This window comes from Anas platyrhynchos, chromosome 10, assembly GCF_047663525.1.
Source record: "Anas platyrhynchos isolate ZD024472 breed Pekin duck chromosome 10, IASCAAS_PekinDuck_T2T, whole genome shotgun sequence".
NCBI classification, from domain to species: domain Eukaryota; kingdom Metazoa; phylum Chordata; class Aves; order Anseriformes; family Anatidae; genus Anas; species Anas platyrhynchos.
This window is the reverse complement of record NC_092596.1, coordinates 11,204,383-11,228,568: the sequence shown is the minus strand read 5'-3', so window position 1 is coordinate 11,228,568 and position 24,186 is coordinate 11,204,383. Positions and strand designations below refer to the sequence as shown.

Genomic DNA, 24,186 nt, shown 5'->3' with positions numbered 1-24,186 from the left:
AAAGGCATCTTCTTTTTAAGGCCTCCCTGACTGTCCTTTAAAGATTCATTAATTCATTAACTTTCCAAAGGAGACGGAGGAAACACAATTGAAATTTTAATCAGCTTGGCGTGTCATATTATTAACATTTTGAGTGTATCTGTATTCACTGTTGCACCACATCAGGTTAAGGTTAAATAAACTACATTACAGCAAATAATGTTCTGTTTCATACTGTAAAACATAAAATGTTGAAGGCAGAAATTGGTTTCATGGTTAAATTAAATTACGATACAGAGCTCATATTATATATTCTGTTATTCAAATGTATGTTCTTTGGAGGAAATGCAATACTACATCCATGTTACTAGCATTAATATTTTCAAAATACCCACGATAAGACTATGCTGTGTGAAAAGATATAGAAAGCACTACAAAATTTCTAAATCTCTGCTTTTACTTTATGCCCACTCACGGTCAATGCTTTTATGTTATCTTTTGTAAAGTGACTGACTTCTTTTAATGTCTGTCTCCTAATGGGTCATTTGGACATTATGTACAATTACAGCTACAAAATTTTCTTTGTTATTACTTTCATTTAGATACTACGGAATGCTATTTTTATCTATCTCTACTTTCTTACATAAATATTTCCTTTCACCTCGGTTGTACTGCATCCTGGAGTACAGCTAGCAGCTTTTGGCCTTTGGAATCGATTGAGATACAGCTGTGACAAAATGGATGAATGCTCTTTCTAAACAATTAAAATACCCCCAGTGTACAGAGGGGGGACCTCAAAGATGTGTGCGAGAACACTGTATGATTCCAGGTAATGAACAGGAACTTTTTTTTTTTGGGGGGGGGGGGGGCGGAAAGGAAGGCCTGTTTTGGGCTAAGATCTGTTTTGTTAATGCCTCAGTTGAAAGAAGCTCTGGTTTCAGACCCTTTCTGTTTTAAGGGTTTGTTTGAAATCCTCTGAAACTGTTTCAGGGATAGGGCTCTCGCATGCACAAGGGTATGGTGGAAAAAAATTTATAGGCACAACAAATAGAGGGGGGCACTGGCCTGCAGGTTGGAGGTGCAGGATAGGGAATGGAGATGTGAACAGGATAAGTGAGGGCTGAATGTGCTGTGGTTTACGTAAACTTAAAGTTCCTCTCCAGGTTCATCAGATTTCTTTCTCCACTTCCTATAATTTTATGTTTGGAAATGCCTTCCATTTGATTCGGGACTGTTCTGCCCTTGTGCTGTTTCGCAGAACTTTTAAGCAGCTGTATAACAAAGCCTGCATAGCTTGATGTTAGTATTTATGCTAGGCAGGCAAGCCTGGTATAAATCTGAGGTGTTTTTCTCTTCTTTTTTTTTCCTGGCTGTGATAGTGTCAGTTTGATATATCACCTTTCATGTTGTGTTTGTACTTGAGGTCAGGAAACTTCTGAGTTGTGCGTATCATCAGCATTGTAAATACAAAGTAGCCTTTGGCACCTTAGTGTGGTGCCTTGCAGTGGATTTGTCAAAACAAAACAAAATCCCCTCTTTTGTTTTCCCCTGGAGTCAATTACACTCAGGATGAAGCAGTTAGTGACACCAAGGATAGTAGTTGAAGCATTACAGGTTAACCTGCTTATCAGAAGTGCTGGCATCAGTATTTTCTAGTATCACTGGCTGGCTTAACCGATCCATTGAGAACTTCTGCTTTCAGCGTGACTTGCAAAACTCGCTACAATTTCTTTGCAGATTTTGAGCTTCCAAAAACGCTCACCTAAATGAACCCATTCCTAATACCTAATTGAACACCATTGTTGCGTGCATTGTATGCATTTGTCTAGGTCACCATCCATAAAAAAGTCCAAAATGTGTGCTAGGAAGGAAGGGTTCTGGCTATAGGAGACTCACATATAGCTGTACATGTATGGGTATACACAGCCTTTGCAGGTGCTGGTTTTGTTTATGAATATATGCTCCCACAGGAGATACATAAATGCACTACATAGTCATATATGCATGCTATATCTCATGTATATTACCATGTGTGTACAGTACGCTCATCTGTTCTTGAGATGCTTCTTTGTAGCATCACACAGGGTGATGTTGTAGTTGCAGCTGCTTTCCCTGCACATTTGGAAAATGAGTGGGTGAGTGGTGTGTTTTCCGAGGTTCAGTACAGCTGTGGAGTATTAATTTAACAGCAATTGGTCCTACACAGTTTGAATTTCAAAATCCTCTTTCCTGTGCCTAAGTATATGTAACTTTATAATATAGAATAATCTAAGTAGACCTATTTCTATACAAAGCTTTTGCCATTGTGCAGGAAAAGCTTGTTTTGACTCCTTTCTCATATAGGTCAGCTCATTAATTTTGTCGCAGCTGCAATGGCATAGTAAATGTGGCTCAGGTGTTCCTGTACTGCTGTTGCATGTCAGATACAAGCTGGCTTTTGTAAGTAGTTTCAGTATGTAGGATTAGATTTTAGCCATGTTCTGGAAAGAAAAAGGAATTCAAAATCCAAGGGAGAAAAATAACTGCATGCCTCGGGAGCAGCAGAATGTAAACACGTATTGCCTGTTTCGATCATGCCATCAGTAGCTGTTCATTACACGTTGCTTTGGGATGGGGCTTCCCCATCTGTCTGCTGACAAATAATGTTTGGGTCCCAGTCACATCCACTGTGTTGCTCTTCAGCTGAACAGAGCTTTCTTCCCATCTCCTTTCGCTGGCTGGAGATCAGCATAATATATTTGATTGAGTACAGTAAAAGGTCCAGACATCCTGGCCAAAACCCAAAATATGCTCTGCGTTTAATACTGCCTCAAATTTCTTATAAATGCTCTGTGATTATTCCAGTCACAAATAACATAGGGAGGCTAGGAGATAGGCTCGATGTCATATGGTTATGAGTTCTTTTGTAAATAAAGCTGATCCTCAGGAGTGAGCGTGAGTAATGGCTGATTCTGAAAAATGAGGACTAGGATTGTGTTTTGAAGCAGGGTAAAAAAAAAAAACATATGTTGTAATTTATTTATTTACCTCCATTACTCTGCACTTCTCCAAGCGCTGAAACATAACCAGAACATAAGAACTTATTGCAGATCTGCAAAGGCTTGTACAGTGGGGACTCCTCTTAGTTATTGCTATCAGCAGCAATGGATGTAATAAACATAAACCTCTCATGACAATCTCATTCATCCCTCAGTCTGTGACTTCCCTGGTGGCCCAGAAAATAGTTGCTCTTTGCAGCAGGCCTGAAAGGTTATCAGCAAACTCTAGGTCTGCAGCCTTGAGGGAAAGGTCATGTTTCAGTGTTTCATGTTTTTCATGGAAAATACTCTGTCATCAGGACCTTCCCAATCTTTTTTTTTATTTTTATTTTTTTTTGGAGGAGCTCAGGTCATAATTGTTGCTGTCTTCCATATGATGATTAGGAGACTTCCTAGTAGGTGAGATCCAGGCTAGCAGAGTGCCAGGAGCTAAGCCCAACATCTGAAGTCCCACCTGAAAGTTAGCCAGCAGCCCATGCACACTTGGAGCACCAGTGGCACCCATGAAGTGGGGCTACAGAAACAGGCAGCGTACACCAGTAACCTTATTTTGAGGTGAAAAAGACAAAGCACAGCACAGCTAAAACCTCAGAATCCTAGTTGCAACTTTCAGGAGTCTAAGATCCTTATGAAAACTCAGATCCAACTTGCCTTCAAGAAGCGTGTCCTCAGTGACCTCACCCTTCCTGACTCTGCTTCAACATCCCTCCGTAAAAGAGATGTTCTGGGATTTGGTTTTGTTCACACCGCTTCCCGAGCCCCCGTTAAGTGTGTGTAGGCAGGGATCCCACTGCTGGGAGGTGGGTCGCCTGGCTGTATTGAACTTACGAAGTGTGCTCCTCCTGAGCTTGGTTTGAGAAAGAAATAGATGTGAATAAACAATGTGTATGATTCAATTCTCCCTCTCGTGGTCAGAGGAGGTCCTTCTCGCAACCTTCAAGAACAGACATATCAGATGTTTCTGCTTGCTGGATGTAACCCATGTCTTTTGGAAAATTCCCATGTTTGTAGCACAACCAGGATTTAGTGGGGAAGTTACTGATAGTTCCTGCAATACACGTATTGACTTTTTGCCACGCTGTGAGTGGACAGATTGAGGATTTGAACCGAACTGCGACATTCTGCGGAACTGTCGTAACCTTACTTATACACGCCTCCCCTAAGTGTGTCTAATTTGTCTCTGTTTAGGTGTTACAGTACTTCAGAAACATAGCTCTGTTTGTCATCCTTCGGGCACTCCTGTTGACTCCAGTGATACGGTGTAAGCTGTGTTGCTTTTAAAGATGCCGCAGTGCTGTTGACTGTGATAGCAGCACTCCTCTAAATAAGAAGAGTAGGATTTGCCTCTCTGTCTCTTATAAATCCTCCTGTTTGGTAAGAAAAGTCGTGAGGATTTTGTTCGGTGATATTTAAGTCTCCCCACAAGCAAAAAAAAAAAAAAAAAAAAAAAAAAAAAAGTGCAGAAATGTGCAGGATTAAGCATTTCAAAATCAATTTTTAATTATTGTTTAATTGATTTCAGATATAAAAAGGAAACAAAAACAGAAGAAAAATTTCAGAGATACTCTTTACATAGGGCTTAACGGCCATTTTCTGTCAAAGTGGTTACTAGAGCAGTACCAAAATTCTCTCACGGACAAAACCCCTGTAAAGCAATATGTCTTTTGTTTGCTTTTATCACTGAGGAGCAGAAGTTTTACTTTATTAGTTTTTTTCTGTTCTATTTTACGAATGTTTTCTGTTGCATGAATCATTTTTAGTTGAAGTGCTGCTAACACATAACCATGAGACTTTCATCCACTGGCATGAGAAAATAATTGCCACTGTTTTAAAAATTCCTGTTAAATTCTGAAGCAATAAGTTTAATTACTTATTATGTATTTCTAAGTAGTTAGTTTCCTCTAAGAATTGGGTAAAGATTTTCCTCACACAGATCTTGACTCAAAGATTGTCCTTTAGCTAGAAAATATTGATTTGCTTTTGTTTAGCCCCTGTGGAGAGCACCTTATCTCTAAGACTGGGTTTTGTTACGATGAGAGTTGACAGAATTCAGATTTAGTCAGGTGAAGTCTGTCATGGTCAGTAAAAGTGTTAAAGAATCACAGTAATAAAATAGATTAATCTCATGATTTTTTTATTATTATATTTGTTAATCAAAGACAGCTTTTAATGATGCAAAGATTTGGGGGAGTTCAGGGTTATTGAAGTAATTCATGCTAATTGTCTCATCTGCTTCGTATGTCATTTGTCTTGTATGAATATCAATGCCTACGTGTTTTTAATCACAAATAATTAACACCCAAACAATTAATAATGACAGATGGATTCTGAATTGACAAGAACTTTAAAAGATGTTTAAATATATTCATGATTGCTAAGATGAAAGATAAATATCGCATTCCATTTGAAATTATTTTATCAGAAAAAATAGACGAACTACATATGAGCCATCATGCATCCTTTGCCGTGCCTGTCAGTCTTGTTAATTTATTAGCGTGTACGTTGCGGTGGGTCAGGGGTCAGCTGTTTGCGTTGCAGTTTGGGCATCGTGCAAGCTTTGTAAAAGGGTCCTAGCCACAGATGGGCAGCCCAGCCTGTTTCAGTGAAGTGCAGCGGCTGCGTAGCTGATGTAAGCAGAGAGATAGGTGCCTTTGAAGAGTGATTCAGCAGCTCTCGGTGCTGACTAATCACTAGATTTAGCCACTAGCAAATGTAAGCTCCACAGTGATGTCTGAGCTCCTGCCTTTTAGGGCTGGCATAAGGCTCTGACTCAGGGTTGTATCTGCCCACTAATGATCTGGTGCCTACAGCCCTCTTCTGATGCGAGATGTCTGAGCCCATCATGTTTCCTTAAAAGTAGCAAAACCCTCAACAAAATGTTTCTGCCTTAATGGTACTTTGTGGCTTTTCTGTTATAACCTGGGGACAGAAAGAGCATGGCTTCGGGGCCCCTGGTGCCCTGAGGGGGCAGAGCCTGCACCCTCGCCTGGGAAAGGTATCCTGGAGAAACTGGACTCCATGCACCTGCCTGAAGATGAGCTACGATGCTTCCGAAAATGCAGCAGCCGCAGCACCAGAAGTAAGTCTGATCCTGTAGCCTTGTGCCCTGGGATTCGCCTGAAGGGGGTTGGGTCTTTGGGCTGGAGGTGCTTGTGTTTCCTAGCAGATGGGTATTGGATAAAATGAGCAGGATTACTTCTAGTCTCAGCTGAGAGACGAGAGGTGCTGTTGTAACACGGGGGTGTGCGTGCTGCCCGTGAGGCTCAGCAGGACCTGTGACTGTGGTTCCACACCACGATGGGGTACTTCGTATCTGAAGTGTCAGTTGCTTGCCTGTGTCATTTGTTGCCTTGTGATTTCAGCAGATCTTTTATACTGCTGAGGAAAAGACATTGAAAATGTGAAGGTAGGTTAAGTAGATGTGGAGGCAGCAGCTAAAAACCTGTCTCTGTCTCCTAAAGCTTGCTGCACGCATCTGTGCTGTCAGGCATGCTCGTGACGTGGGTGTGTTGAGGGTTACCTGGGTACGGTTAGCGGTGGGCTATGGTCAGCCACACAATTTGACTGTTTTGTCTCAGAGCTGAAGTCTTTTTTCAGCCAACAGAGGACAGTGCACCCTTGGCAACCCCTTTTCTGAACATTTCAGGACATTGGCCTTGGATATTCTTTGTCAGCAGCTTTCTGGAGATCTCTGTAATTTGAAGAATTGCCCCATCAAGCGACCCAGGGGACTCCACGGGTGTGTTCTGTGGATGTTGTTTCAGTTGAGTTTCCATGCCACAGGTACACCTGCAGGCTGTAACGGGGCTGGCACAGTTTGGCTGGTCCAGTCCTGTAGTGACAGCCTGTGCTGCTGCTGCCCAGCGCCGACGCAGCAGTGGTAGTTGTCAGTGGTGTTTTTATGAGTGGTCAGCTGAGCCAGAAGTAGGCTGGATTTCCAAAAGTCAGAGTTGGAGAAGTTGCAAAAGACAAAGGGAATAATGAGCCTTGGGTGTTCTCTAAACAGCCATAAAACACCCTCAGCCTGGACACTGTAAATTGTAGGCGTGGTTCGTCATTCACTTAAAATCTGACACGTGCAAGCTGCCAGGACGAGTGCTGTCTTCCTCTCTGGCCCTCCCCCAGCTATGCGTTTGTCCCGTCTGCCTTGTGCTGATGCTGGCCTTTAGGATGTCATGTTGTGAATCAGATTAAGCAAGTGATCCTGCTGAAAGCTGCCTTTTTTTTTTTTTTTCTATTGGTGTGTGTGTGAGAGAGAAAGGGGCATGGAGGAAGGGAATTACTTTGCAGCTACATTAAGTTCCTGGTCTATTTGCCTGCGCAGTTGCATGAATGCCACTACCAACACAAGGAGGGGAGCAAAATTACTGCTAATTTCAAATGTTTGTGGACCACCATCTTTAGATAGGAAATAATAATCTTAGTGCTTTGGATTTTTAATACTGACTTAAGGATAATCTTAATACTTCTTTGCTCTAGGTTTTGACACACTATTGGCTAGGGCCATGTGTCTGTGATCACACATTATTCACTCTTAAAATGTAGAGTAGTCATCAGGCATGTTTTGTGGCTTCTCTGAGTCTATATGCGTATGTATGTGTGTTGTTGTATTCGTTTGCTAGATAAAATATATTTATTAGTGGAAAAACATAACTTGACTTAGCACCACAGTAGCCTTAGCGTGAATGATTGTGCTACATCTGCTTGATGTCTTCTAAGCACATTCTTCTTATGTTGTTTTATCTAATTCCTAGAGTTGCAACTCTGTTTTCAAAGGGCAAAGATGGTGAATGAGCAGTGGTCTGTGCTGGCCCAGTGACCCCGGCTTCTAAACTCACCATTGACTTTTATTGTGTATTTTTTTTATCATTTTGCTGTACATAAATTTTTCCAGCACTCCACTGAAGATTCTAATGCTTTTCCAAAGTGATTTACGTTAATATAGTGTAGCAATTACATGTTAATATTACTATTATAGAAATTCCAGCGTAGAATTCAGATTGCTCTTTAATCACAGACCTGTGTATCAAAAGTAAAGAATAAGTAATTCTGGTATACATGTATATGTTTAAACTCTGTAAACATAATCATAGTAGTTTGGTCATAAAATTCCCAAGGCAGACTATTGCTTCAAATATAGCTTATGTTGAACTAAAGGGAATATATTCTGGGTAAATGTCTATTTATTATAAATTACCAGCTTCATATAGGTACAGTGAAATACTTAAATTCATTTCGTTTCTATCTTTTCTTAGTTTATTAGGGCAGTCCTACTTCAATGGATGTGAATGGCAGTAGGGAAAATCTTAAATGTGAATAAACAGGTTTCCAGACAGGATGTTTTTTTCTTCCCTTGTAGTACTTCAAAGTATTAATTCACAAAGTACTTAATAACTTTATAAATGCAGTTAGGGTTGTATGTGTGAGATTCTACCGCTTTCCTTTTTTAATCCTTTTACGCAGAATTCACACAGTTTACGTGTATCTCTTTGCATAAATACCAATAATGCTTTAATTTATGGGTGTTTGCTGTTGGGCTTTGTTTAAACGAGTTCCATCCAAAAGGAATTGGAGCCTTCTATTCTTGCAGAAATGAATAAACCACATGAGGTGAATTTTCATACAACCCATTTCCAACCTGGAGTTTTCAGGGTATAATTTAGATATTGCATTGGTGGTTTATGACCATATAAAGTGTAGGTGTGTAGGTAGGAGGTTAGATAGATGTACTTGTAAATGGCTAGAAGCAAGGAGGCTGAGTACGGTCTCCAGCAGTGCGTATTTCAGCTCACAGTTTCACATCTCTATCCTAAGGCATTAGATGTTACTAATTCTCCAAAAGCCAAAGATTTGTTTTACAGAAGAAAATTCTGATTTGATTAAGATATTGCTTTGAGACCTAATGTTCCTTTAGCAAATCATGCTACGACTGGAAATGCCCATGATTGGAAATAAACTGCATGTTATCTGAGAAAGAGAGAAAGTGCCTCATGATTTGGAATGATCCTGCAGAAGCAGCGTTTAGTGTAATGACAGTACACTTAGATTAATTATAGCGCTGCTTGCAGGCGCCACTATACGCTTGCTGTTGTGTCAGCACTTTTGCTGTTAACCCTGTGTTGCAAAAGTTTATAATTTGGCTCTAAAAATGAATAAATCTGGTTTAAATTCAGCCTTTGTGGTGCACGCACTGAATCGGCTCTTAGTTAGGGCCTGAATTTTATTTTCCTATTCTGAGCTGCTCAAAGTGTACAGGTGTAGAAATAATCATATCTGTTTAATATTGTGTGTGTTTTCTGCTCTGCCCACTTATTTGATGAAAAATTTAATCTCAGTGAATGCCTAGGCTGTACTGTGATCATTTCAGATGGTCTGAAATAAAGCACTGAGATATCTGACCTTTCAAATTGGAATAGTGTGAGTATAAAGCTACCATTTTTCTACTCTATACATGAGTTAAACTTAAATTTGGCTTAATAGGTATTTATACAATTAGCTGCAATGGCTCTGAAAGATTGTTAAATTCTGAAATAAGCCTCAACATGTCTTAAAAGGCTATTTACACAGAAAATTGGAAATACTTTAAGGAAGCTATTATAATTAGTCATGTAAACACTGCAGAGTGGTTTTTAAAATAAACATTCAAAATATACTGTAGTCATAGAAGTGACAGTGAAATTAAGTAACTTTTTGACTAAGTCATCAGAATGGTCTTTATCCTCATTTTACCACTGATGATGCAGCCATAACTGCTGAGCCATTAAGTTTGCTTGTGCCTAGAACACCTTGTCCTGCAAATACAGGAATCCGTGCGGAGTTCTCTAGCAGTTCTTTCTTCTTCTTATCCTCTCTTCTTTCTAGTTTCCGCTCCTAGATTGTATTTTACTTTTTCTGAGTAGTGCTGGCAAGTGGCTCTTATCAGGAACAAATGATGCCATAAATCAGGGCTGAAATCAATGATGCTGTGGGGCTGTAATAGCGAGATGCGGTTATGTGGGCCCGAGTGTTTTACCTGCCTCTGAAGCCAAGAGCGAGGGCCCTGGCTATTGTTCCAACTGCTGGCTTCTCATTTACTGGCAAAGATATACATACAGCTGCTTTGTCTCAATCTTAGAGTAGGGAGATCCATATTACACTCCTGTTTTAATGTGATTCTTCTCATAATGCAAACAGTAAAAAAGGCAACCAAGGGGGCATTCATATTCAAGTCAATGTTTTTGAATAGAGTTGCTTGGAAATACAGAAAACTCTTAATCCCTCCACCTTTAATACTACTAGAGTCGGATTTAGGACCTGCAGGAGCGGCTGAGGTGCCTGTCAGCATATCAGCTCCCTTCCTTGTGCATTGAGCGTGTGTTCCCTGCAGGTGCAGAGCATAGCGGGTGTTTGAACAGTAACATGGGCTCCTTCCGTTGAATGAAGGTTTGTTTGCCCAAAGGAACAGGGTCCTTAACACCTCACATCTCATGACTGGCCATTGTTGGCTGCAGTTACTGCTCTTCTCAGAGAGGGGTGGTGGTATAAACAAGGCGTGATTTGTGCAGCCGGAATAAGGCCACGCGCATTATGCCCGATATAAAATGAGAGGGCTGATATGAGTGCCTCTTGGACATGTCTTTCATTATCCTTTATGCCCCTCTCTCCTAATAGAATTCGGAGGAACCAACCACATGCTGTATGCATGGTTTTATTAGAGTGCTTTGCCTCGGGCCCTTAACTCCTTTAGCTGGTCATTACCTGACCAGTAAAGACCTCTAAACGGGTCATTAATGCTTAAGTAATAAACTGTTTCACAAGACTATCTAGTACAGAACCTCTTCTATCATTTTTACAGTTACCGTTTTATAGATAAATCAATGACCAACAACTGGATATTCTTGTTTAGCTACATAATCTCGTAATAGTGGCCACAGCAAGTAGGCAGTGGTTTCCTTTAACCGTGTTCAGGAGAGCTGGAGATGGTCACACACAAGTAGGACCTCGAGTTCTGGGTGGGGTAAACTGGGAATGAGGGGAAGAAAGAAGGCATGTTCTGCTGTTAGCGACAAAGAGCATCTGCTTGTTAGGATGGTTTTGTTCTAGAAGTTGTGTAATTGCATCAAGGTGGCTTTTCTTCCCCACTGCCATGTTAGGAACCAGGCGGCCTTGGAAGAGTCCAATATCAGCAGAGAGATTTCCTACTTTCACAGAGCTTTTCTGAACTAAAAATTAGTTAACAGTGCAAGCCTTACATTCCTCTCTACCATATATGTGTTGACTTTTAGTTTAGAATATATTAAATGCTTTCCAGATACGACAGTAAAAGTTAGCTGCGGCACGTATTTTTTTCCTGTTTCTCAACGTGAAATTTTCAGGACCCCCTTTGACCAGCATATCCTTTAAAATAGGTTTCTGTGCATGAAGCTGTACAGAGCTCTTTTCCCTGGAGAGACAAAAAGAGAAAACGCATAGCAGGTAACATACGATTTTTTGGCAGATCACCAGGCACTCGATATTTCAATCCTTGTTAATATCAGTGTATCACTGATTGACTGCTGAGCACTGAAATAAGCGATCCAGTCGTATGCATCTTTTCTCATGTTGGCCTTTGAGCAGTGCCAGTCTGGGCTGGGAGGTGGTGTTTTGTTTTGTTTTTTTCCTAGTAATGTTTGAACATTCCAAAGTGAAATGAAATTTGATGCTAAAAATGTTTTTCTGTAGACACAAAATATTTTTCTGCAGTAAAATGGAACAAACATTATTCTCCAAATTGATGACTTCAAGCATGATTATTACTGGTGGAGCAAATGCTTGGTAATTATTTTTCTAAGAAACTTAAAATACATTAGTTATAGTACAAGTTATCTCTGGCAATGTAAAACAACATTAAGAAGCTATTTATATGATGGGACTAACTGTTCTGGAAAAAAAATACAACGCTGGCATGTTTCTTTATTCAATTCTCCTACATTGAATTGGGGATTTTGCATTTGGAGCCACCATCTCAAATCTAACAAGCAAAACAAATATTACAAAATACGAGGTAATGTACCCTGTTTGTTGAAGAAAAAAAAATGCAGTGTGTTTTTCTTTTTCTGCTCTTCTTGAGAAAAAAAATATCTTTTGGGGTAAGTCTTAACAAGACCCACCAAGAGCTTTGAGGCGACTGAATTCAAGCATGTTATTATGCTAGATCCTCAAACATGATGGTGGAAGTCTAAATGTTATATATAGTGGGATCCCGTTATAGGGATGAATTTGACCCAGCAGTTTGTTCATTTCCAGCTCTCATAATATTCTTAGCACCTGCAGGGGACTTTTAATTCTTACAATGCAAAAATACAGCCAAACTAACAGAAGATTGGAAAGCAAATAACACTTCAGATTGCAACTCCAAGACTGTCTTGTTGTCATCTTTGCTGACAGACAGTGCTGGTGCAGTAAATAGCAATAGCAAAATTGGTGTTTGTACTGAGCGTCTCCTTCAGACGTGCCGGACAGAAGCTGTCCTGTGCGTCACTTTGCCGCGTTAGTGACATCAGGATTGCATTTGGTCCCATCTGCAATTGCCTAATATAATCAACCTCTATTCTGTTGAGTTCAACTCACTACCCACAGTAAATGATTTGTGTGTGCATGAATATTAAACTTTCCAAGTAAACATGTGAGAGTAAATATGACTTGACTATACAAGAAAGTTATTTATGTGCACTGAAAATGAGTGCCTATTATTGTTTTTATAAAAACATGCTATATTGCATCATTATGGTGTGAAAAATGATTGTCTTCTTTTTCCTCTGATAGAAGGGAATAGTAGACCCCAAATAACATTTGTTTGTATTGCTGTTTTGGTTTCTGGCTAGCATAGCCTCTGTTAGTCTATTTGGTGTGAAGGTTTTCTTCTCCAATTTTTTTTTCTTGAAGTCAAACCTCTGTTAGAGAAATTTTTCATGGCTCAACAGCTCTTAGGTTTTTTTATATGACTGAGTGCAAGTATGTTTGCCTAGTGATTACAACAAGGCAGATACAATATTTACAAGCCTTAGCAATTCCTGTGCAAATGCAGTCTCCAGAGAAGGGCACAATAACAAAGCAAGCAAACATCACAGTTATCTAAAGCAGAAGAAGTTCCAGGCATTGGGGTGGTGACTTGCAACATGGATGGGAACCCTGGAGTTGTAGAGTAATTTATGGGGACACTGAGGAGATGGATTTCATTTAAATACAGTAACTGCTGAAATATTTCTAAGTTAAAAAGTCAACTAGTGGTTAAGTAAATATCCTCTTGACCCCTTTTAACTCTTGTGATGTACCGTTGTTTTAAACTATTTACTTTGAAATGCTTGAGCCATAAAATGACCCAGGAGAGATGGCTTGACCACAGATAGTTAATGCACAGGATTGTGTTACTTTAAATTTAACCCCCATGCCCATTTTTTTAATCTAATCTATTCTTTAATTGGATAAATGAGGTTATAAATGGAGAGCTGTGGAATCTTTAAAGAAAAAAAAATTAAAAAATGGTTTCATACAGTATAAAAGCATTAGGGGAAAATTTTAGAGAAGAACAGAGATTCCTTCTTGTTTCTATAGAAACCACTAGTGATCAGGAGGGGAGAGAATTTCTTTCAAGTGTACATTTCAGTGAGCCTAGCTCAGCAGCTCGGCGCACTGGAGGGCCAGTGCAAAAAAAAAAAAAAAAAAAAAAAAAACCACAACCCTCTAGCAGCTTGAGATGTGGTGCTTGTGCCCCTCTGATACCAGTTGGAATGAGGCTAACACGTCGCTGAGAGTTTCTGGGCCGTACCGCTGCGGGTGAAGGGAGCTCTTTGCACTGCCACGTCCCCCAGGGAGCGCAGCTGGCAGGAGGGCTCCCGGCTGCTCAGCATCGCCCAGACGGGGAAAGCAGCCGCGTCGGGATGGTACAAAGGGGGAGAGGATGAAAGAAGGGGAAAATAGTGAAAGAGAAGTGTGCTGTCTTGTGTCAAAATTAACTATGCTAATTGCTTTGAGGCAATAATCTGCTTTGGTTTTATCATGACAGAATCATGGCCACCGAAATCCCATGTGTCAAAACAATTACAGCCAGAATTCGGTGACTTGGCTTTTGGATCGTGATCTTCTTCCTAGTGTTCTACATAATACATAATCCCCTCCGTAGTGGAATTAGATTCTTAATTATCTTCTGTTTTCCTAATATCACCTGAGTTTTGCCACGAGGAGTGGGTCAGGCAAGGATCTGAAAGCCGAATTCTGAAACAAACTGAAGTCTTAATCGATACTATACCTTTAAAATAATTGCAGGATTCCTCTAAATGAAGTTCAGGTCAAATGCAATGTCAAAAATAAGGCAGCTTCAATTTGCTGCAACCTGACAGGTCCAAGAAGTGACTGAGGAATATCTAGTAACTGGCAAAGACACCTCTGTTTGACATTTACTTTTGCATGTAAACAATAGAGCACTGTATATTGGCATCTGAATGTATTAGCTGGTGGTGATCCAAGCCCTGGTATGAATTTAGATAGTATTCCTCTCTGTTTATAAATACGTAGTCTTGATAACAAGGGAACATTTACTGCAATCTTGCTCTGCAGTTGTCAGAGTGGAATGAATCATTTTGAAACATAAACCTCCTCAGATCTCAGAAATATCAAGAAAAACATAAAACATAAGGGAAAAGGATTATAAAATACAAATAAAAAAGGTTCTTAACATATTTAGAGGCCTATGGGCTGTAAACACTGTAGATTATCATTAATGAAACACTCTGCCAAGTACACAAACCACAGTTCGGTAGCAGCTGTTAAGCAAGCATTGTTCAAAGCTGGATAATCCCTAGAACATTATATGCTGTGGCTCTGTACCTCTTCCTATTAGTAATCAGATAATTGCCTTGTATTTTCTCTTGCACATTTTTCTTTTAAAATTCAGTTTCACTCCACCTTATGTCAAAAGGCTTTATCTTGCAGTAATCACTTAGGCAAAAATCCCACAGAGGTCAACAGGCAGGGCTGCGGTCTCCTTTATTTTCTGAAAATCTGGTGTAACACAATTCAGCCCTGCGGTGTTACTTTGGATTTACGATGGCAAAACAGAGAAGAATCCCACTATACAAACAAGGTTCTTGAATTGCACTGTAACTTAGTTTTTTCCAATGAAGTGAGCTCTTACTTCTAAATAATTTTGGAGTTAATTGAAAAAACAAACAAACAAACAAAAAAACAAACACAACTTTCTACAGTTGTTTTACTTTAAAAATAAGTTTGCTGTTAAATATCGGTGGGAGGAGGAGGAAGAGAAGGTGGGGGCTTGCTGGTTCCATTTGTCCAACAGTTCAGGCCTCAGAAGGCTTCCCAGGAAATGGTAAGTAAGTCTTTTGCACAAAAAAAAAAAAAGGAAATGATGGTAACTTTTTTTCTTTTTTCTTGCATCAAAATATCCTCAAGTCATAACCCAGGAACAGTGAGCCATAGCCCAGGTAACTGTGAGTTCCCTTGAACTCCATTGGCTATTATGGTTGAACCGTGAGAGTAGCTTATCTTGCACTTCTGGAATTTCTCATAACCCTACAACAAAGCACTATTGATTTTTCTGAGCTGGGCAGGAGGAGAGGAGGGATTGAAGAAGGTCATATGTAAATGTGCGAAGTCTGATAAACAGATGGACCAAATATTACTGAGTCTAGAACCTCACTGATCCTAAGTCCATTTTGTAACCCCTGAATTATGCATCTGCTGCTTCCTCTTAATTAGCACGCTGTGTTGCTGCATTGGAGTGGTGGCTTAACAATACTTACTGATATGGGCCATTCGCTTTAAAACCACCACATTTTTTTGATGGGCACTGGCTCCACAAGCTGTTGGCATCAACTTTCTTAGCCCAAGATCTGGTTCCAATCCCCAAAATCAGAGCAGATGGAGACATAATTCAGAGAGCAGAAAACATGATTCAACCTTAAACCTGCAGGCTTTCAGGGACTGTTTCTGTCTTAGTACTTAAAATTATTTTTCACTGCATGGCAGAAGCAGAGGTTTGAGAGATGGTGTCCCCCCCCTTCCATGGACAAGGCAAAATGGGCATTTTCTAGCTAGCATATCACTGTACACTTGTAAAAAGAATAAATTGCTTTTTATATTCTTATTTTTTAAATGACAGCACTTTGTTTTCAATGTACTCTCTTTCTGTTCATTGAAATGAAGATGCAATATTATTAAATACCAGTCATCAGGAAAAAAAATATATAAAGAGGATGGTCTAAAAGGCAAAATTAAAAAAAAAAAAAAATAAAAAAATTACATTTCTACCCCACTTTCCCCAAAAAATGAATTCCCAAAGAAGCAAGAGTTGTCTTTAGGCAAGGTTTCAAGAGGCAGATTAGATAGCAAAACTATTTCCTTGTTTTAGTGAGAGGCAGTTTTCATTGAAGACAAGAATTCAGGAGTATTTCTAAGAAAAATAGTCTTGCAGCAAAACTGCAAATCAAGCAGCACTGTGAATAAAGCAGCTAACATACTGATCCTCCCAGCAAAGTAATACCAATTAAAAAGGTGTCTGTAACCAACAAAGCACAAATGTACCGATCTCAGTTGCCAAAAAGAAGGCAAGTATGAAACAATATTATTATAAAGTGCAAGTAAAAGGGTTGAAGAAAGAGTTCTTCAATTGCTTTGTTATAGGAAACCCCACTCTGTGTGAAGTATTGACCATCAAATTTTTCCTAGCATATGCATTCATTTCTAGAATATTCTAGACAAAACAGCTCTGCAAGAACTCTAAATTTTGGACAAATTTGCTGATATTAGGATGCTAATGTTGTGTATTTCCAACAAAGCACTTAGACCTCTGTAAGTTGTGAAAGGGGCTGGATACAGCCAGCCTGGGGTGATTGATGTTTCAACTGAAAGACTTCATGCACCTGTAAAGGTGATTAAGATTATGAGAAGTCTTGCGTTGTCTCAGCAGTTGTATGTTGCCTTGGACTTGCACATCTTCAGACCGCAGAGTTCATTGGAACCTGCACAGCCCGGTCCCAGCAGCGCTGATACCTGCAAAGCCGGAACGGTCTGGAATTCACTCCAGATTTACATTATTGTAAATTGTGTGTCTTGGTGTGTCACTGGGATGTGGTGTTTGGGGAGTTTGCAGGTAGTTGTTGGTACAGAACAGCGGCTCTAATATTAATACTGCCAGACATTAATTTCTGTTTTATTGGTAGAGATAATGCTGGCCAACCTACAAGGGTTGCCTGGTGCTGCAACTCACTGGTGCTCTCACTGTAACTTGCAGGAGCGCGTTAGCTATAGGTAGGCTGTGAAGTCACGTAGATGGATGGTTTGGAGGCATGCTAATCCTTAGGTGTTGGGCACAAATATGGAGCAATTTTCAGAGAAGCTGCAAAGCAATTGAGTAGAGTAAGAGCTTGAACAGTGACTGCCAGATTTCTCAACCACACATTTCTCTTTACCTGACCATACTCTGGGATAAAACACTGATCCTGAGGAGTCCAGCATACAGCTGACCTGGCTGGCAGGCACACTGAGATCCGGAGACTTTTCTGATATTTTAAGAGACAACAAACTGCAACTGTTCACAGTTCCCCTTGAGTGGAACCCAGGAAAGCCTTCGGGCGTTCAGACCCAGGATGATGGAGGGCTCGTAGCGTTGACTGGAGAGCTGCCATTTGTGATTTGGCACTCTGTTTTTGGATGAGATGAAAGGATTGAAAAATCTTTGTTTTGTTTGGGGGTGGTGGTGGGGAGCCATTGTCATTGACAAAGTGTGGGGACATTGAACGTGGAATTCTTATTAAAGAATCATTCAAATAAGGTACACAAAATGAGAGCTGACTACCCTACTGGAGAAAATATACAGAAACAAATAGCTGTCATTTAGTCAGGGTGGAAGATGTGCGTTGGAAGTAAAAGTGGAAGAAAATCCACAGTAAAATTAAGATTGTGTTGTAGGAAGGTATGATTGTTGAAAACAAAAACAAACAAAAAAACTACTGAAAGAAATCTGAACTGAAAGAGGAGGGGAAAAGCAGCACATTCCTACTATTCCCCCCTTTTCATTCTGTGTTTAATTTAGTAAAGCAGTCATAAACCTTGCTAAACAGTCAAAAAATTAAATGTTGCAGTATAATTTATGGTGGTTACAGAATACATGAGAGTACACTTTAATTAGCAAATTGCATGTTTATTTTATTTGCTTAGCATATAATTTAGATTGGATAAATGCGCTTTGACTGGCTATGGCACCTTGGTATCCTCATTTGGTATAATTTTTAATCACATTGTTTTGGAATTTTATTGCAACATTATACAGTTGATATACCAGTGCACAATTAAGTATGCTCAGTTCACACCTTGCTCTTGAGGAAATTACTTTTTATCTGTATTTGGATGGAGCACTTTGTATGGCAAGTGAGAACTTGGGAGTAATAAAGCATGCACGTTGTGGGCGCTAGAGCTGCAGTCTGAACAGTAAATAATAATAGTAATGATGGTGCCCTGGTAGGGAGATGTTTGGGAGGAAGGGGAAAAAAATCCTGGAAGTAGGCAACTAGAAATTATTATAGGTTATAGTATATCAGCAGTTTTATAGCAATGCCTTGCCATTCCAGCTAAACCGAGGGAGGAGGGGGAGGATTGTGCTAGGTGCTAGCATGTACCCAGAGGGGGAGAGATTTTCCATCCAGCACAGGCTAGAAGGCAGATGTTGAGGGGAGGGTAAGTAGCTGGTGCAGGATTCTCAAACAAAACTCGTCTCTCAGTCCTGGGTCATGTTCCCGTGTTCCTATTGCACTGTTAGCCACATCGGGATGCAGAGCAGCTCATGAAAGGTAGTGAGGGTGAGGAGCACTGGGAAGAGCCAGTACAGTGGGAGAGGCACACACAGGCACAGTACGTGTTCCAGGGCTCCCGAGACCTAAAAATATTACTGCACTTTTTGGTTTGGTCACAGCTGTGTGTGTGCTCAGGGAGTGTCAGTCTGGGATCTGCACGTGGCATTCTGACTTGGGCAGGCTTTGAATCTCTGAATTTGAGCTCTGTTTTCCCTGTTGTTCATTTTGGCATTTTTAAGTGGTGACAGGACTAACAGAAGGCTGTATCTGTGCTTTGGGGAAATTCAGATTTACCTTACCAACCGCATTTCAATCCTGGCTTTAGGTATTGTATGGATATTACAGGAGAATATAATAGGGCTGAAACTTGGAGGTTCTGGAAAGGAAAAATGAATGGATTTTTTTTCTTTTTACAGAAGAATGTTCCCTAAACGTACAGGAATTAATAGAGAATATTATTTTTACAGATATGGTATGGAAGGCTTATAGAGCATTTAATTGAGATCTAGAATACATCTCAGCAGTGGAATTCTATATAGTAGTTTGACTTACAAAATTCTGCAGAAAAGCTATCATTTTCTCTTCCATTCTATAGACTTTTTCCATAAGGGATGCCTGAGTATTACATATATGCCAATCAGAGATCCCGAGCGACTCTATGTCGGGAAGATTGATGCTGGGCCAGATTATGCTTTCAGTCACACAGGTATAAATCTGGGGTAACTCTATTGTCTTGCTTCCACTGAGAACAGAATCTGGCCCACTTTCCTTTCTTCTCTGCATCTGAGTAATTGGCCCTGTAATGCACCCGCGCTGCTCCCGTGTGATTGGCACTGATCGTTTCGCTGTGACAGGACGTCGGCGGTGGTATGTATTGCTTCAGCACTGACATTCCTTACTTTGTTACAGTGTTTTGATAACGTTATCTGTAAAGTATGTTCCTTGCGCTGATTATGGTTATTAAAACATACAGAGATCAACAGATATGGCAAACAGATGCTTAGTCACAGCTGATGTGAGAAATTTGATTTCATGTAAGTTTCACAATTTGAAACTATATCCTTTAAAAAAACACAGGCATTAATCCCTACTGCATGCAAGCTAGTTGACTTTATTTAAAATGGGATTATATCAGGATGATAAACAGAGACTAGAATTAAAGCATCTTTTTGAATATTGTTGAAATATAGAAGAAAAAAAGCAGAGGAGAGTTTTTTTTCTTCTTTTCTTTTTTTTTCCCCCTCTTCACTGATGTACTGGAGTGTTTAAAAAATATTTATGGGACCTATCACGCAGATGTCATAGTGCTGTAAGAAAATATCTGTGGTATTTAGAGCCAGCGATGCAGCCCTTTTAAATATCTGTATTGCTCTATAAAGGCAGACAGTGCTTCCCAGCATTCCTTATGGAACGCAGGGAGAATGGCATGGACCTCTTGAATAATTAATATGGTTTTCAGAGCAGTAGTCATGGAAACCCAGGCAGTGTCACATATATGGATTTTAGGAATTAGGCACGTTTTGAATTGCACATTTAACCAAAAAAGAGCATGCTGTAAGTCCTAAAGATCAAAAGCATTTTCACAGCGAGTCTCTTGTTTACACTGACGAACACACATATCATATATTTTTGGATGTAAATAATATTTGGATGCCTAAAAATTTGCATGGTAGCTGTCTGAAGGGCCATTAAAGGCACTAAATGCCCTAAGTCATCTTTTAGATGTCTCATTCTTTTTTTTTCTTTCCTTCTTCATCCCAGACCCTGAAGATATTAGGATGTAGGTTTTAAGCTGTGTAGCCAATTGCTATGCACTTAAAGGACCACAGCTTTACCACTAAGTTGCTAGGCCCTTTCTATTAGTTCAGTTGTGTGGCTTTTTTATCTGTCTCAAAAAATGTCTCTTCAGGATCAATATCGTCATTACCTTGGGTGTGTATGTGGAAGAAGTCAACCAGGCAGCAGTGAAAAGCTATCATCCAGTCCTCAGTAATATTGTACGTGTAAAGAATAAAAATACATGGAAGTTATTTATAGACCATAAACCCTCTGGTTTCATAAACCATTTTATACTATTATTTGTCCAAGTCTACAGAGTCTCTCCTGAGTTCATGGCACACTCAAAAGCCTCTGTTCTTTATTTCTGGCCGTTTGAATGGAGAAATTAATTAGAAATACGCTTAGCAATTTATGGACATGAAAAAGCCATTTGGCCCAGTAAGTCTGCTTTCTTTTACCTTTTTTCATCCTCATTTTGTTTTGTCACTCTCTTTCAATCGACTCTCTACTAATAAAAATATCAATGTTTCATCAACTCGTTGAGACTTTGTGGCAATAATATTACTTGGCAGCATAATATGGCATATTCATTACTCTCTAAGCAAAATGATTTTTCTTTACATTTTGTGATCCATATTCCTCAATTAGATGCACACTTGCTGCTTTCATTGAAGTCAATGAGAGTTTTATAGCTGTCACTGCCAGTGGATACTGGCTTGTTATTTCCAAATGTGAAATGATGCCCACGGTTTTGTTTTGCCCTTTTTTTTTTTTTTTAAACCACTTATGAACAGCTTTTCCCCTCTCCCTTATCTCTATGCTGTATTTAAAACATTCTTAATATGAAATGAAATACTTCTGTTCAGTCATTTCAAAGTTATCTTTTTCCTAGCAAGAATAAATTCAGTCACATTGACCTGTCTTGACAACAAATCTTCTTAAAAACCTTGAACCACCTTGGGTACTTAAAGTTGCACCCTCTCTACAGTAAAACTAACTTACCTGTGTGGTGCGTATAACTGTGGACAGGATTCCAGTTGTGCAGTAGTTATTACAGAAATAATCTCACTTCCTATGATTTGTATTCCAGCCCTTTGCTGATGCATCTCTGTGTCCTTGTTGCTTTTCTTTTTACTGCAGCCATGCACAGAACAAATGGCTTCAGAGATTTTCCTGCACTAAGCTCTAAATGCCTTCCCAGTCACTCGGAGCACTGTTTGGCTGTTCCTTTCCATGGGAATTCCCTCTTTGCTGGTTTATTACACTCCAGAATTCCCAGTTAAGTCGTCCACCCATAGACTTTAAAAAAGATATATGTTAGTGATGGAAACTGTCGTAAGATCAAGAGGAGTTACTCTTGAGAGGAGGAGGTCTAAATATCTGCTGCCTATTGGAAATGTCTCACAATTACCTGAGGACTTCCAAGAGTCAAGCCCCGAAATCCCAAGCAGTTGATAATCTTCTCAGCTGTAGTGTTTTCGGGCAAGAGTCTGCAGGGAGTTAATTAAAACGCTGAGCGTCCTTCAGACTGTTTGAGCCATTAGAGAAGTTAAAGGGGGACAAGAAATTGGTCCAGGACTGTAAGTGCACACTAGACAATTCACCAGTGAGTTGAACTGACGTTCCCACAAAAGCAGCTGGGGTCACACAGGCATTATAGCCAATCGAAGCAATCTTAATGGCATGTTTGGCTCTCCTCATTTCTCCTGCCTTTCAGGTAGGACTTTGATATGTTAGTGCAAAACATCTTCCTCCTTCCATTGTGAACTGATGTATTCATGGAATCAGTGCTACCCTAAACTCATTACAACACAGGGTTGTTAGGCTCCCCTCTTACTCCTAGACTCTTACTCTGTTCCCCATGCAGTAATTGAATTTGTTTCCTAACAGGAGTTTAGCTTGTGATGTAACTCCCAGATTTAGCTTTCTTCTGGTTATCACTTACAAGTACAGGTGCTAGTTTCACCTATCATTCAACACAGTAGAGTTTTTATTATTACTTGGAAGTGATTATAACTTCATCACAGCCTGTTATTGTGGATTTGTAATTCCACACTGCCAGTCACCAAGGGTTGTTGCAGTCACTGGACTGTGGAGATGACAGAAGACAGTTGGGCCCAACTCTGTCCTGACTACTCACAGCTGCAGAATACTTGCAAAGTACTATAAAGGCTGTTGATATCTGTTGTATTGGTGTTCTGGTTTATCTTTGTGTGCCAGCATTGCACTAGCCTTCTGCTTTGTAGTGCTTTAATGAAACTAACCCATCTGAAGTAACCTTAATGACTTCTGCAAAAATCCTGTTGTCTCTCCTAGTTTTATTGCAGAAAGTTATGTGGCCGTTAATTAGCCTTCTCACAGAAATATATATATATATTTATATTTGTACACACACAAATTTATAGTCTCAAACAATTGATGGTTCTGTCATATCTGCACTACCATCGTTGCTGCAACCTTTCAGACCACTGAATGTAAATCACATTCTTACCCTCCGGTGGTCTCTGTGGCAAACTAAAATTACTCTCAGATTGTGCTCAAACAGTGCCCATCAAGTCAGCTGACAATGCAAGAAGCGTATCATCATTCTGGTTGCACTGGCATGTTTCCAAAGCTGCACCAACTGCAGGGTTTTACACGGCAATCTGTGTTTTGTCGAGGTACCTTTGTTAGCTGTCACATGCTTGCTCACAACCGTTGTATTCTCCTGCCTTCTACCCCCTATTGATGGAAATCCCTATTCTGGTTCTAAAGCCATCAAATCTCTCTGCAAACAGTATTGGCTTTGTGGCTTTGGGCTTTTTAGATTGATGTCTTACATCATTCCAGGTAATCAGTGAAAGGTGCTTCTCATACCATATTCTGCCAACATTTACCTCTCTTTGCAGGAGCATTTGGAAGTCCAGGCGGGTGTTTTGGCACTTGGAAGTTGTAAGCAGGGCGCAATGCTAGATTTCTGGGAAGAAGGCAGTGCAGAAAGAAGCAAGTTCAGAGTAGCAGGTAGTACTGGACGTTCTCCTTGTGGGCTAGTAAATTCATGATCCAATGGAAATGGATGCCATGATCCTGGCATGATCCAATGGAAAGACACGTGCAGGTTAGCTTTTCTCCTGCAGAAGCAAAGTGACTGCGATCACAACTTGTATTCGTTTGTAAAGAAAAGCTATCATTAGACTGAGGGAATAAGAGGATCAATAAATATGATTTCCACAGAAATTGGTAGGTAGATGAATGAATAGCTCTGTTTTTATTTCATCCGCTATTGCTTCCTGTGTGACTTAACAGCAGCAGTCTTACAGCTCATCTTTCTTAGACCTCTCAACTTTATAATAGGTCACTTTTCACTTAAAGATCAAACAAGGGAGGAATATTTGTGTGACCTCTGGAGCCTTAATTCTCAGAGCACTCATGTGGGGCAGGTGGATTTGAACTGCGATTCTTACAGTGGCATTCACCATGTCAGGGTTTCTCTGAGATCCGTCTCCTCTCAGACATCCAGTGGAGAAATCTGGGGTCCACCCCTTTCCTCCTTCTATGAAATTCTAGATGTAAGTGGTTACAAGGCT

At 40.0% G+C, this 24,186-nt stretch overlaps 1 protein-coding gene across 4 annotated transcripts in view; it reads left to right on the top strand.

Moving 5' to 3' along the window:
- Nucleotides 1-24,186, top strand: part of AFF2 (ALF transcription elongation factor 2) — a 357,089-nt gene that overhangs the window by 57,657 nt on the left and 275,246 nt on the right. Inside the window, exon 1 of one of the 4 annotated variants that reach the window (XM_005020497.6) lies at nt 5,853-6,096. The exons of the other annotated variants lie outside the window; for them this stretch is intronic. Coding sequence (XP_005020554.4) covers nt 6,062-6,096 — 35 coding nt within the window. The 5' untranslated portion in view covers nt 5,853-6,061. Of the gene's footprint in view, nt 1-5,852; nt 6,097-24,186 lie in introns of those variants that run through there. 4 annotated transcript variants of the gene reach the window in all.